Raw genomic sequence first — 14,820 nt, 5'->3', positions numbered from 1 at the left:
TGGAAAAACGAAAGAACGAAAGGTTCACTGATTAAGCGGGCACTTTGGTGCGCTGAATTGCGTTGTACGTCTCACGTCAATCAAACAGGAAATACCCCTAAAAATGACATTTCTCATGGTTTGAAGTGAACAACGCAATTGAATTATACTTCGTACACGGACCAAAAACCCACTCAGCTCAGTTTTATAATGTAATAGGCTATATTTGATATCTGTGACACATTATTTTATATGTGTGTTTCCCCTACATGTCCAGAAGGTGTCCTCCTTGATGCCCTTGTCTTTAAATATGCTTGCTTGTTGTCCCAATGTACTTAAAGCAGAAGTAAGTGATATATTTGTGTTAATATAAGTCTTAAATAGTTATATCTTCCGACAGCAATCACTTACATAGAGTGTTTGGACTGAAACACGGGTCTGTCAGTCACTCTGCTCTGCTCTGAGCCGAAGAGAAAACATTTATCGTATCCTACAGTTTTTATCCAATGAGGAGAGAGAACGGCATGCAGGGCTGTGTGTGCAGCCAAGGAACGCCGTGAATGTGGTGACGTAGCGACGAGGGTTGTTATGGTGCGTTCAAGGAAACTCGTATTTTTCCGACCGTGAAGTGGTACCAGTTCGATCTGGTACGAGTTCACCGGTCGGAAGTTACGAGTGGCCGTTATAGTGACTTTCACCGGTAAAACAGGTCGGAAAAACACGAGTGGGTTGCCTGGAACGCTACAAAGTCGTAAGTTGTGACTTGAAGCTGTAATTTATGATTTCAAAAGCCTGCCTGGAACGCAGCATTAGCGAAAACGACCGGACCACTCACTTCTGCTTTAACATACGTGCTGACAAACATGTCTGTGGTGTGAAACAGATCAGCAATTGTAATGTAATGATGAAAAACTGGGAAACCTTTATGACACATAAACTATAAATATTATGTTTGATCGCAGTCACCAGTGCTGTTTTTGTTGAGGAAGGACACGTACTGTCAAATAATTAATGGTCCAATTCGTTTCATGAACTGACTTTTATGCTTAATGTATTTATGGGCTCCTGTGTTTTAAACAGTTTACCTGCATGTTACTGGTTATTTTCAGACACAGCTTTTCCACCACTGTCAAATGGTTAGAGGCTGAATTTGGAGAATGCTCTTCTCCTTCATTAAATTGAGTGCTTTTTCACTTTGCTTTTTGTCAGTGGGTGACCTTAATATCTCAACTGGAATGTACCCTAGATTCTTTGTAAAAACACAGCAACACTGTTTACAGTCAACAGGATATGTTGGTACATGTGATTTTTACTGTGTGTACAGTACCAGGTTCCCCCATTTGTGCACATCCAAGCACAAGCAGCTCATATACACGTATGCTCACAGTGAACCAAATGGACTTGGCTAACACCTTTGACCTCCATGCATTTCTTAAGGTCAGTATTGCTTGTGGAATTAGTGATTAGTAAGAGATGTTGCATTTGTGCAGCTTTTCTTTCCTCATATTAGATTTGTCTTCTGCAAAGTGGAGTCCTAACACTTCACCAAAAAAGGCTCAAAGGACATTAGTATAATAATGTCATGTGCAGCATATTTTCACTATCAACAGCAGCCTCGATGGTGGTGTCAATACTTGGCAGTGAAAACGACGCAGACTCTCGGACAGGAATGTTGTCCAGCACGCATTTGTGGATTAACCTGCCATTCAGATTAACAGCTGAGGGTTGCTGACTTCCTTGTTTGCTCTGTATGTTACCTGTGTTCATTCTAGCATTACCTAGACAAGAGTGTGATAAGTGAAGAAAGGGAAAAGAAGACATCTACATCATGTCTTGGTCCAAGCCAGAGGAGTTGCTTGCACTTGAGCTGAGCTGCCCTATCTGTCTTCAACTCTTCTCTGATCCGGTGGTTCTCCCCTGTGGGCACAACTACTGTCTATCCTGCATCGGCAAGACAGCTGACACCGCTGACAAGATTGGCAAAACGCTTCCACGTTGCCCAGAATGTCGTGAGGAATATCAAGGTGTGGAAACCCTGAAGAAAAACTTCAAACTCTCCAGCATCGTTGAGGGTTACTGCACCTCCGCACCACATCATCAAACGCTTCCCAGCTCTAAGCCGGGGATGATGGAGGTTTTCTGCGACCAATGTACAGACGAGCAGTCGCCCGCCGTGAAAACATGCCTCCAGTGCGAGGTGTCAATGTGTGCCAGGCATCTTCAGAAACACCTCGAGAGGGAGTCCTTCAAGACACACTCTATGATGGAGCCTTTTAATAAGATGGGGATGAAGCACTGTGCCACCCACCTACGTCCATTTAATTATTTCTGTTCGAATGACATGTCCTTGCTCTGCACTGCATGCTTGGTAGAAGGTCATCACCAGAACCATGATCTTCTTACCTTCAGTGTGGCTGAAGAGGAGATGAGGCGGGCACTGGAAAGCCGCAACAAGGTTTGTTTGTTTTTTTATCATTGACATTAGCCTAATGACATTGTTGCCATCAGGTAAACATACTGTAAGGCATAATGAGATAAGACAAGATATACTCTCTGTAGATCTGGATATAAAGTGAATGACAGGGATTTTATTGTGACAGATCAAATTTCAATCCAAGATGTTGCCTGGTAAGAACTGTGGCAACAGTTAAAATTAAATTATTGACAATTAAATGAAATACTCATAACATGTCAATGTGAAAAATGTCAAACTATTCCCCTTAATTAGCAAGAAAAGTTTATTATTTCTAGGACATTTATTATTATTGTTATACTGAATATACTTATAGTGAAATTTCACATGCTAAACCTTTTACTCATTCAGTGGGAAAAAGGCTTGAACAATATGACTGGAATTCATGTTGCTCCTTCTATTGTTCTGCAATGCCAAAACACGTCTTACCGACAAGAGCGTGAAAATGAGGCCAAACAGGTGCCGTGAGTTCTCAATTCCAGGGGAGCCATAAAAGACATGTGTTGATGGTTACATACTTTAATTTCACCTGATATGCAAATATGCTTTTTTTAAACACACAATGCATTTTTGCAGGTGGTTGTCTGCAGGCTGCAGATGATTGAAAATCTCCTACAGAAGAAAGCAGAGGAGCAGGGAGCTTCTGAAGCTGTAGGAGACAAACTGATGAACAAGGCCGTCACTCTCATGGAGAACATGGCTGCACTAGTGGACAGGTAACAGACTGCACAAGTGTTCACTGACATTTCAAACATTCTTTTTATAGGTCCTAAAGTCACTGTCTTGGCTTGAGCAATGAAAACACATACTTTGGTGACATGAAGGGGTTTGTGCAGTTTTCTCTGTACATCTCACTTCTTTGAAGTCAAACTTAGCTGGGGGGTTTTTCATACTTTTACTCTAATTGTTTCTTCTTTAACATGCATTTCCTAACATTTCATCCAATCATTGTTGACTAAAGAATCAATGGACAGTAAAACTATTTGTATTGACAGATGGTTAGAAATATTGCTATAATGTATAATGTATTCTGTCTTGTTGTATTGTATGTTAATGTATCATCTACCTTTGTAATGTAGCTTTCATGACATAAAATACAGACAGTAACAGATGAACAGTTTCCTCTAACACACACCATATGTATTTAAATTGGTCTTGGTTATATGTTTGGTTTTTGGCTGAGACACTGACTGCCCAATTTGCTATACACTCAGGCAGCCTTCTGGAGGATCAGGGCTACAGTACTGTTGTAAACGTGGCACATTAAAGGCCTGCTTGAAGTTTTTAGATGTCTGAAATGCACACAGAACAATATCTGTGCAAAAATAGCAACAAGACAAAGAATCTAAGCACAACAGACCTTGGAGCTCACAACAACATGTTCTAAATAGCATTGCTGCTAGCATGTTAATCTTCACCAGGTTGTGTTTACCACATTTACTGTTTTCATTTTGCTTGTTTTTCAGACCAAAGTAGCCTACATCAGAGGCTGAGAGAGAATGTTATTATCCATCCACACATTAACTATATAACTTATGTTATGGATATTCTGCCATCAACCAAAGTCCTGGACAAATGAAGAGTTTGACCTGATGATGGTGCTAAATTAAGTGATGACATCACCAAAGCTATACGTGGATTTGCAGTGATATATGCAATGGCATTATGATGGTGTTTCTAGTCCAGCCTCCTGCTGATGTGCTGTCATTGTGCTGTGTTCAGATACAGGGAGCGTCTCAGCATGCTGTTGGAGGAGGAGAGAGACCAGCGCAGAAAAAGCTTGCAGTTTGGGCTGAGTGCACTGGAGGATCAACAGCAGCAGTTACTGAGGGTCCAACAAAGTGCCACAGAGGCACTCAATGAGGTTGACACATGCATCTTCATACGCAGGTACAATAGAGCCAAAACAGCCTAAAAAGTCTCTCTACAGTCTAATCTAATATCCAAACATACTGGAAGTATTTTTAGTATTTTCAAAGGTACAACCAATAGAAGCAAGGCCATGAAATGTATTGGCTTGAATAAACTCATATTTTGCTAAATTGGAGCATGTAACATTAGGTAAAAGTTTTACAATTTACAAGTGCTTCACCATGCGGCTAAAAATAAAGAAATTAGAATAAAAAAAATGTATTTCAAGGCATTCATAGGTATTGCTAAAAAACAAAACAATTTTTATTTGTACAGCTACTAAGACAGAATCTATGCATTCAAGCATGACTATTTGAATAAAGACAAAGACATGATGCTCTACCACCTGGCAGCATTGTAATCCATGAAAATTAAAGTCATTACATTACTCTGCTCTCTAGATTCATGGAGCTTGACAAGAGAATGAGAGAAGTTGTTGAAGACAACAGTGTCTCCATGATCCTCTCAAAGGCCCCGCTCAACACTCGCCGTCTCCCCACAGACCTCAAAACCCAGGCTTTCCGTTCAGAAATGACCTGCCTCCTGGATTCTCTTCACCTTCTCCTCAATCCCCTGGATCTCACCTTCAACATCTGCACTACCCACCCCAGCTTGAGTGTGTCCAATGATCTACGCACAGTCAAGTACAGCTCCACCAAACAGCAGTATGGTGAGCATCCAGAGCGTTTCACAACTGCACCTCAGGTTCTGTGCAGCCAGAGCTTCTCAAGTGGGGAACATGTGTGGGTGGTGGAGGTGGGGGCCAACACCATGTGGTCAATGGGCGTGTGTTACAAGACCAACCCTCGTCGTGGTGACCACAGTCGGCTAGGGCACAACTCCGTGTCCTGGCGGCTGCAGTGGAAAAACGGCAAGCTGACAGTGTGCAAGTCGTCCTGTAATGTGGCTCTGAAGGAAAGGACCCATAATCCTCCGCTGAGGATTGAGGTAGCACTGGACTATGAGGGAGGGACGTTAACTTTCCACAGCATCAGAGGGCACAGGGAGCACCTCCATACCTTCAAGGCTGTATTCAGGGAGCCGGTTTATCCAGCATTCAGCATTCATTCAAACACACCAGACTCCTGGATCACACTGCATAGTGGGATGTGAATGAAGTGTCATTATTTGATACCTTCCAAGCATATAAATCAACTAAGATTGGTCTGTGCGCTTTAACATGTAGTTTTTTCTTTCAAATATCTGCATGGAAATAGTAACCTACAGGTTGACTCAAACTCTGCCAACATGGTGTGTGGGTCATTGTGGTGGAAATGTGGCCAGCACAAATTCTCAACCATGCCATGTCCATCCATTGTCTATACCTCTTATCCATGCGGGGTCGCGGGGCAGCTGGAGCCTACATCCTGGATAGGGTTGCCGGTCTATCGCAGGGCTGACAGATACAATGCACACACACAACAATTTAAAGACAATCCAATGTACAATCTCCTAAAGCCATGCTGCCATACAAAAGTGTTTATTTACTATCTAGCATGACTACATTAGCCTATCTAATCAATCAAATGAGATCATTTGCTATTCATGATCAGGACTATCAAAGGACTATGATTTTTGTGGAGTAGGCTAGCCTACTATATAGCTCAATATAGGTGTTCCATAAATGAATAAGATTTTGGGGGATTTATCTGTGGTCATTTGAGACACACTATGTAATGTTTCCGTTTTAGCTATTTGTTTGGCATTAACTTAATGTTACATGTAAATGTTATGTTTTGTCCTTTCTATATGGTAAATGTAGCCTATGAAAAGATGAACACATCATGAACGTCACAGTGAACACACGCGTGTGTTTATGCAACAAATAAACAGATTTTAATACTTCTATTTGAACATCTCTGCCTATAACCATTATTACCGTGTGTACACATGACTGGTGTGTGTGGTGTGTGATTGGCTCTTGAAAGTTCATTCATTCAAGGAGAATAGTCCGTGACAGTGAGGTTGCCAGGTTTGACTGTAAATAGGTAGCTAAAAGCAATTCCGTCGTATATGATTTATCTAAATACACATCCCGGTGAATTATTTTATGAATAACTCTCTTCGTGTAATTTTATTCTTGCCTTAGTATGAAAAAATAGACTCCTATGGCGCGGGAGTTACATCTATCTATGAGAAGAGGGACGGAGTACGGAGAACCTGGCAACCCGTATCCCATCTGTCACAAATTCTGTCATTGGGCAGGACACTAACATTATTTCATGTCAGTGGGATTATTACACATAAGACAATTAGCAAAGCCGTCACAGAACACCAGGAGGTATGGGCTCAGGAGAGAGTACGACCAGGAAAGTGTCTTTCGGTGTGGACGATGAGGACAGAGTCAGGATTCTCCGTGGAGTCAAGGTAATGCTAGTTTAGCCAGCGTTTGATAAGCCATGCTAACGTTACTTTAATGTGACGCTAACGCAGCTAACTAGCCACTAGCTTGTTGCTGCACGGTAAATGGAGTAACAGGTTTATTGTGAGGTAAACCAGGGTAAAGTGTACAAGCTGTGAGGCGACTGCTGATGCCAGGCAGCAGGATGTACAGGCTCTGGTACAGGGATGCAGGGGCTGGCTGAGGCAGGTTGATTTACGACCTGAGGCACTCAGTCGTAACAAGCTTCGGATAACGTTAACTTAGAAGTTTGCTTTTCTTATTGAAAATGGGTAAATGTCTGCCGCATGACTGACGCGTGTTAAAAACATTCAATGTCTTCTGGTAAATTCGGCGCTGTTATTTTCCACATTGCAGCTCTGAATTCATTGCTAGTCCCACATTTTCTCCACGATCACTAGCTGCTGTGCAGCCTTTGCTAACAGCGTTAGAGATGAGGCGTTCAACAAGCAGTTAATAAAACTAGTAAACTAAATTGGCAAATTATAAGAAAGACACACACTGATGTCTTAACCGCCTCTATTGTTGTTGCAGCTGTGCAACATGGCCAGAAACAAGGTGGCTTTAAATTGACAGATTTCATATGAGGTCTGGCTTCCTGTTCTCTGCTTCTTCATCCTGCTGCCTTCAAGTGCTGTTGACTTCGTCGGAAATTTTCTGAAAGTCATGACCAGCCAATTAAATCTATGTTAAAACACCTCTAGGACTGCAACTAATCGTTACTTCAATTATCGAATAAGCAAACGATTATTTTATTTGTTCCTTGTTCAACTGTTGTTGGTATGACAATAATCATATTTTCCACCAGACTTACTTTAAATGCCTCCTTTTAAGTCTAACACCCAAATATATTCAGTTTACTGTCATGTGTGACAGAGAAAAACATCAAACTTCATTTTTGAGAAGTAGTTTTTGATCATCATCATTTGATCATCAAGATAGTGTCTGATTACTTGACTTATCAAGAAATTACTGCAGCTACCTATCTACCCCATATCCACAGTTGTCACCATGTATTCTCATGCATTTGCAGAGATATATGTACATACAGTAAAGGCAAATGTGCCTCCTATCCTACAGTACTGTATACTGCATTATCTTACTGTAGGTTAAGAGTTCATGTCACCAGATGGAGATTTGGGCTTGAACAAATTCCAAGTCCTTGTGTCACCAGATGGAGACTAGGCATAGATGAGCCAGAAAGACATTAAGGAAGTGTCTAACACAGGGAGAAATAAATTGGTAGCTACACCTTGACCTCTAGCTTCACAACACACACACACACACACACACACACACACACACACACACACACACACACACACACACACACACACACACACACACGGACACGGACACGGACACGCACACACACAAGACGATATTTGGCTGTCCAAAGTGTGACTGCATCCATAGCATTCCTACTTCCTGAGATGTGGGAGGAATTGTTGGATATGATTGCTAAATTTCCAGTAGGATTTGAAGGCACCTGCAGCTCTGGCCGTACTCATGCAAGTGCAAACTTGCAGTAGCTATAACAACTGAAATATAGAAGACAGAGCACAAAAATTGAGTGTTAATAGTTCAGAAACTTAACTGCAACACAATGACTGTGAACAGCATGTTCCAAAAGCAAACAAACAAACAAACAAAAAGGGACAAAGAGCCTTTCCGATAAGCATACTTACGAGCCCTGCCTGCACATTCAAATGTTATGAGTCATAGAAACAGTGAGTCAAGGGCTGGTCCTACTTCTGTGGTTTTTGGTGTAGCTATGTTTAACTATTTCCCTTGACAGGCACAAGTGCACACATCCAGTGTTCTTGGCATACAGTACTTTGCTGGTTCAAAACAAAGTTACTCTACTTACTAAACTTGTAACTTACACTAAGGATTGAAAAGATAAAAGGATGCTTTTTTGAATAAAAATCATACCATATAATGTGTATGGTTTGCTTTATAACTGTGTAACCCGATAAAGTTTATGTAAACTTGTAGCAAAGCCTCTAATTGTTTTTGCTGTGATGATGTTGAAATGTAAACGTTGAATAGTTAGTTCTGTGTTGCTTGCTCTCCAGCCAACTCATCATCCTTTTTCATTCTGCTTTTCATCCTTCTGTCCAGCTGTCAGAAGATGTGCTTCAGAGGATGAGAGGAGTAGCCAACATTGCTCCAGAACGCACACCAACATCACCCTCCAGCACTCAGAAAGACACAGGTATCAAAAACCTTACGACCATTGTATCTGTTTATGTTGCATTCAGCCTCTGTTACAGCTGTAAGAGAAGATCTGCTGTCATTTTTGAAAGTCTGTGTCCGTCAGGACATGAAGGTTGATAAACCATAACAATTACTACTGTAGGCAAAGATAGTGTAAGGAAAACATGGGAAGTGTAGTATCAGTTTTGACCATTTTATTTATTACCATTTTTATATTTTGTATTCATTTATTGATAACTCACCTGTCCCCAAGTCCCCAAACTTTATGGAAGGGCTACACTGAATTGTAGTTATATCCCCAAATCATAACGCAAAGACTAAAATGTAAATAAATAAATAAAAGATGACAATGATTTCACGATGAATCACAATGAATCTTGACCCTTTTGTAACACCTCTGTTGAGAAACTTTCCCTGCGATTCTCTTCCCTGTCATGACTTTCTCTTGCTGTCCTTGTCATAATAATATTAATAATTAATATGAAGCCAAAAATTGCCATAATATAAATTGAAAATAATTCATTATAATGCAAAATCAAAGTCTCACTTTGAGCTTGTCTAGCGGCCACATACTCTCATGTTCTCATCTCAGGCTCTTGGTTCACAATCCTTTTTGAGCTCCTCATTATGATGCACTGTGACTGATTTGATTAGTAACATCTTAACAGATAATCTTGCTGATTAGTTCTACAGTGAAGAGCAACTTGGCCAAAGACACATTTTTAGAGCTAATGAACAGACATGCTATAACAAAAGAGAAATCCTTTGCATTTACATTAATGCTACAATCAACATACATATTTAAGGCATTAAAACAAAAAAGGACAGTAACAGGTTAAATAATCAGTATCAGGTTTTATAAACATGAACTTACACCATATAATAATTCTATCTAGTAATAGTGATATTTGCAATAGTCTTGATCTTTGATATCTTCTCTGTCTTTGTCCAGGTGCCTCGCGCAGTCCCAGCTCAAGCTCCAAACCCAAGCAGCGGCCCCAACAGAGCAGCCAGTCCAGTGCCAGCAAACCAGACTCCTACGCTAAGGAGGAACAAAGGAGGTGGCTAAAAGAAACTTTTTTTTAATAATATAGATTTTGATTGGTAGACAGACATTAAAGCTGATGTATGTTTTGTAACTATATAAACCCCTTTAAAGGGGAACTATACAAGATTTTTGCCTGAATTAAACAGCTTCGGAGTAATTGTGATTTAAGTTAAATTACTTGTTGCGGGGAGAATGGAGGCTGTTTGCCTTCCACATAGCGTCTCTTGGCTGAAAACTAACCTTGCAAGTTTAGCGCCTCCAAACCCGGTGTCCCAGATCTCGTCTAGCGAGAAACATGGGCGGCACTATGACACAAACATGCCCAGTAATCTGTAATCTCTTCTTTATGACAGATAAGACTCCGCAAATACACACATGGTAAAACTTGTATGATATACTATAACATTATCCACCCCTCTATGGATTGCCTTCTTGCCAGCTTTGTTGAAAACAAATGCACATGGCCGGGGAGGGGTGGGGGTGAGGGGGGTGAGGGTTAGCTGCGAGTTGTACAGTACAATATGCACTCTGAAACTGGAGGAGGAACACTGTAGAGAAAAAAAGCGACCTGACTTAGTTCAACATAGTTCTCCTTTAATTGGGGACTGGTTTGCGTTGGAACTTTAGTTTGAAACTGAGGTTAACAACAAAGACTCAGGCATTTTAGGGTAAGATTGCAGTCAAAACAGAAAAACAAGGGAGGTATGAAATATGGAAAACATGTCTGTGTTTTGTAGTAGGTGTTTAAAATTTAACTTTTAATTGTCAAAGACTGGGCATTAAAATGTCAAGTTTCACAGGTTGTATATTGCACTTAATCTTGACAATTCCTCTAGACCCCAACACTGAGGAGGAACTAATTGTCTTGGATTCTTAATGGATCTGAAATGTGTTATTTGCTGCCCCCTTGTGGACATGCATGCCCAAAGTATTTGACCACAATCAGAAGACTTTGAAAACCAGGCATTTACTTTCACAGGCAATGAATGTAACCATTGTTTGATGTATTTCTGGTAAAAATGTGTTTTAGGTTCGAAAAGAAGCAGAAGATTCTCAAGGAGGAGTTGGCAAAGGTGGCACAGAAAGAGAGGGAAGCAGCCATTCAGGAGATAACTAAAGCCATGAACCGAGAAAGAAAACAGACACGGCAGGAAGCTGAGAAGACCAAACAACTGGTACACACACAAACAGACACAGACACACAAACAGAGGCTTGTGTGTGGAGAATGGGCTATATGTCCTGGTGCAAACCTCTTCCTGATGTGGCGATGTCAGACCACGTTGTTAGTAAATCACAAAATCTCATAGAGAAAGAGATACTCTTTAAACCAAGTGATTGTTGTCTTTTTAAGCTTTACATGAACACACTGAACACTAGGGGTTGCACAGACTAGTCGACTAATCGACTAGTCGACTTTACTGCTCCACAATGACGTTTTCAGCTTGACGTCGACTAGTCGCTGATCATGTGACAGTACAAGAGTAGCGGCTTTAAACAACAGCTGAGTGCGCTGAATGAAAAAAATACGAGCGCCGTCAAGCTGGATAGAACGAGCGCGTACCAGACAGGAAGTCGGGCACAGAAAAGGCGAGAGAATCCGGTCAATTTTCAAAATAAAATAAATGATGATTAAGTTTGCTTGTCCGTTTGCGTCTACACACAAGACACACATCCATACATACAGCGCTAGAGACAGACCTGTGGAAAACCGAGCAGCCTACAGACGGGTCGATGTTTGACCGGCGCGGAGAGAGCAGGAGAAGCTGCTGCCTGCGAGACGCCAAGCGCCTGTGAGGCGCTGCGCTTCCGCGGGCAGTGTGTCCGGGCTGCCGGCAATTTAAAAAAAACTCCGCTCATATCGACAGCTTTACGTCGCGCACAACAACAACAACCAACCAGAAAAAAAGCTGTGAGTGAAACTGTGAGTGAGCAGGACTGTGATGGTGACGAGGCCTGTGTGTCGTTTTCCTCCCTAATTGTTTAACGGACAGTAGCTACAGTAGGCTAGGCTATTATCTTTTGCACTTGTATAGGAGTGCATATTACAAAAAACCAAACTGATTTACAGCTTGTTGTTTATAAAGCTGCTGTTCTGTGGACTAATTTCTGTGCATGAGCGTCTGTCAGTGAATACAGATTGTTGCAAAGCATTTCCCTCCTCCTGTGATTTATGATGGGAAAAATATGAATGACGTCATCAGCGACTAGTCGACGTCGACTCGACTTTCATAACATTAGAGTCGACTTTTAAAAATCTGAAGTCGTGCAACCCCTACTGAACACATTCATGTGTGGGGACAAGTGAAACTAACTCCTAAAATGGAGATGAAGTTTTGACTGACTGACCATTTAAAGAGGAACTAAGCAGGATTTCTCCCGTGGCTATGCTACATTTTTACCTTAATTAAAAAGCTCCGGATTAATTGTGATAGTTGTGATGGTTAACTACATGACTTGTGACTTGTTCCGAGTGAGAACGGAGGCTCTCTGTCTTCCACCTTGCGTCTCATGGCTGAAAACCAACCTTGCAACATCAGTGTAGTTACTCGGCCGCCGCCCCGGTGTCGCAGCTCTCGTCTCTGCGGCATAGTGTCACAAACGCGCTCTGTAACCCGCAATCTTTTGTTTATGACGGTTAAGACTACACAAATACACACGTTGTAACATCGTATATGTTATCCACTGCTCCATGTATTGATTTTCCGCCAGCTTTGTTGTAAACAAATGCACATGGACGAGAGGAGCGTTAGCAAAACAGTGGAAAAGCAACCGGACATGCATAGTTCCCCATCAAATCGGTTAAGACAACGTAAGATGTCACCATTCACAACACACAGTACACCTTCAAATAAAAAAAACAGCTTCTTTTGCTTTCTATAGTACTTTTAATACAAAAAATGACTAATCTAATCTAATGAACATGTAACAACATGAAGAACTGAACATGTTAAAGCACTGGTCATCATGTGTGTAAGTGTCATGTCAAAACACAGAGGCCCTGCAGGACAGCAACACATCATATTGTGTGGGCCTCCTGACCCCTTTGGCTTCCCCCATAGTTAAAAGAATAATGTGTGCATCACAATGGTGGTGGACCCACACTGACAGGCACCCACCTACTGTCTGACTTTTTGTTGTCCTTACACAATGTTTCTTTTGGTGGTTTATACTGTATGCCAGACAGTGGAGGATGGGAGCCTGTTAGTTGTGTATAGCTCAGTTATAGGATCGGTCACCTTGATGCAGTTGTAGTAGGCTGACGAGAAACATATTGATATGAAATTAACAAATGATTGGCTCTTGGTCAGGAAACAAAGAAAGTGCTTTGCAGTTAAAAGTCAACGTTTGTTCAGAGAATTGTGGTTGGATTTTGTTGGGTGTCTGGAGGGAATGATTTGTAGTCCAGGGCATCTCTGTGGTAATGGCTGTTAAAATCTTGGGCAGTGCTATGGTGACATTTGTCCTTCTCATCCGTGGTCCTTCTTCTTTGCTGAAAAGAGGCTATTAGGGAAGTTTTTTCTCTTTTTGCCCTTGGCCATCATTCACAGTCTACAGAAAACCTAGCTAAGTGCTGTATTGTCACTCAAATCTGTCCTTCAGTTAATGTGGTGCATAATGTGAAAACTCCTCTTCCCACTGCAACCTCTACTGATGACCAGTTGGCGGAGCTGTTGTAGCCTGTGTGTACTGACGCACAGTGCTGCTGGTGTTTGTTCAGCAGTCTCTCTTGAACGTTTGGCTGAAGACTTTAGGGGTTTTACATGTGGAGAGCGCTGTGATGAAGCTGTGTGAAAGCGGATTCATTTGAGAAGATAAGTTTGTGTGGGGTCAAGTCATGATTCAGTCCAGTGCACTTTTCTCCGGTCAAATCACATGTTGGAGCATTTTGCACAGACAAATTGGGTCTTTGGGATTGCATTTGTAATTTCCATGGTGGTATTCCCTCTGCCTCCTCCTCCTTCTCTCACCTATTATATCGCTCTTCGTTTTCCATCTCCCCCTCTTCTCACCGCTACACTCTACCTCTTTTCCTTGGTCTTCTTTCTCTCTTCTCGCACACCCCCACCCTCTATCTCCCTCTCTTTTCCTCTCTTTTCTATACCAGCCCATCACTCTCTCCTTCCTGCCCTGGAGACAGTATTATCAGTGCAGTGCAAGCGGTAAATTGCACCCTGAGAGTTTCCTGGAGCTGGAGATAGGACTGGTGCAGGGTTGGAGGTATAGTCATGGGAAGAGGAGAGCTTGTTTTACACACCAGTTTCACATGACCCCCCCCCTCTCCCCTCCTCCCTGTGTTGAGACATGCTGTAGCACCTGTCTTATCTCCACTACAACACACTCCCACTCCTAATAGAAAGCCGCTGGAGGGACGTTGTGAGCAGAATGACCAGTGGAGCAGCACCGGACCTCCTTATGCCGTGGGCTCCTTGTAATTACTGTTTCTTGTGCTTTGAATACATATATGCATATACACATCAGAATGGGCAGATTTGTTCTAGTATAGTTCCAGTATGAAGCGTTACGCTGCTGATTCTACTGATTCTGCTGTACATACACCACAACAGCAAAATGTACAGATGTACAACAACATAACAAGCAGATAAATACTCAAACAAAATCTGTTTATGTACTATGTTAAGTACTGTGTCGGGTAAGATCCAAAAATGCTTGGTTATACATTTCCCATAATTCATAATCCCAAATTAAGTTATTTGTATATGGGCTTAAATAAAGTCGTCCCTTTCATTTCACAAGTCATTAAAACATCAACTAGTGGAGTGTTGAAT

The 14,820-nt window shown here is 41.6% G+C and overlaps 2 protein-coding genes across 2 annotated transcripts in view; both read left to right on the top strand.

Moving 5' to 3' along the window:
• Positions 1-1,807: 1,807 nt before the first annotated feature.
• LOC310988465 (E3 ubiquitin/ISG15 ligase TRIM25) lies at positions 1,808-5,476 on the top strand (the record flags this gene model as incomplete). The annotated part of the gene is made up of 4 exons (XM_083975063.1): positions 1,808-2,434; positions 3,029-3,168; positions 4,175-4,342; positions 4,765-5,476. 4 exons carry the CDS (start codon positions 1,808-1,810, stop codon positions 5,474-5,476), a joined length of 1,647 nt encoding a protein of 548 aa, XP_083831189.1.
• A 1,075-nt stretch (positions 5,477-6,551) lies between these two features.
• The window catches only part of LOC310989184 (MICOS complex subunit mic25a-like), a 97,588-nt gene continuing 89,319 nt past the window's right edge, over positions 6,552-14,820 (top strand). The window contains exons 1-4 of the mRNA XM_083976152.1: positions 6,552-6,730; positions 8,889-8,982; positions 9,937-10,045; positions 11,063-11,207. Of these exons, the coding sequence (XP_083832278.1) occupies positions 6,647-6,730; positions 8,889-8,982; positions 9,937-10,045; positions 11,063-11,207 (432 nt within the window). The 5' untranslated portion in view covers positions 6,552-6,646. The remainder of the gene's footprint in view (positions 6,731-8,888; positions 8,983-9,936; positions 10,046-11,062; positions 11,208-14,820) is intronic.

This window comes from Trachurus trachurus (assembly GCF_905171665.1).
Source record: "Trachurus trachurus genome assembly, chromosome: 7".
In the NCBI taxonomy this organism is placed as follows: Eukaryota; Metazoa; Chordata; class Actinopteri; order Carangiformes; family Carangidae; genus Trachurus; species Trachurus trachurus.
This window is presented reverse-complemented; position numbering and strand designations above follow the sequence as displayed.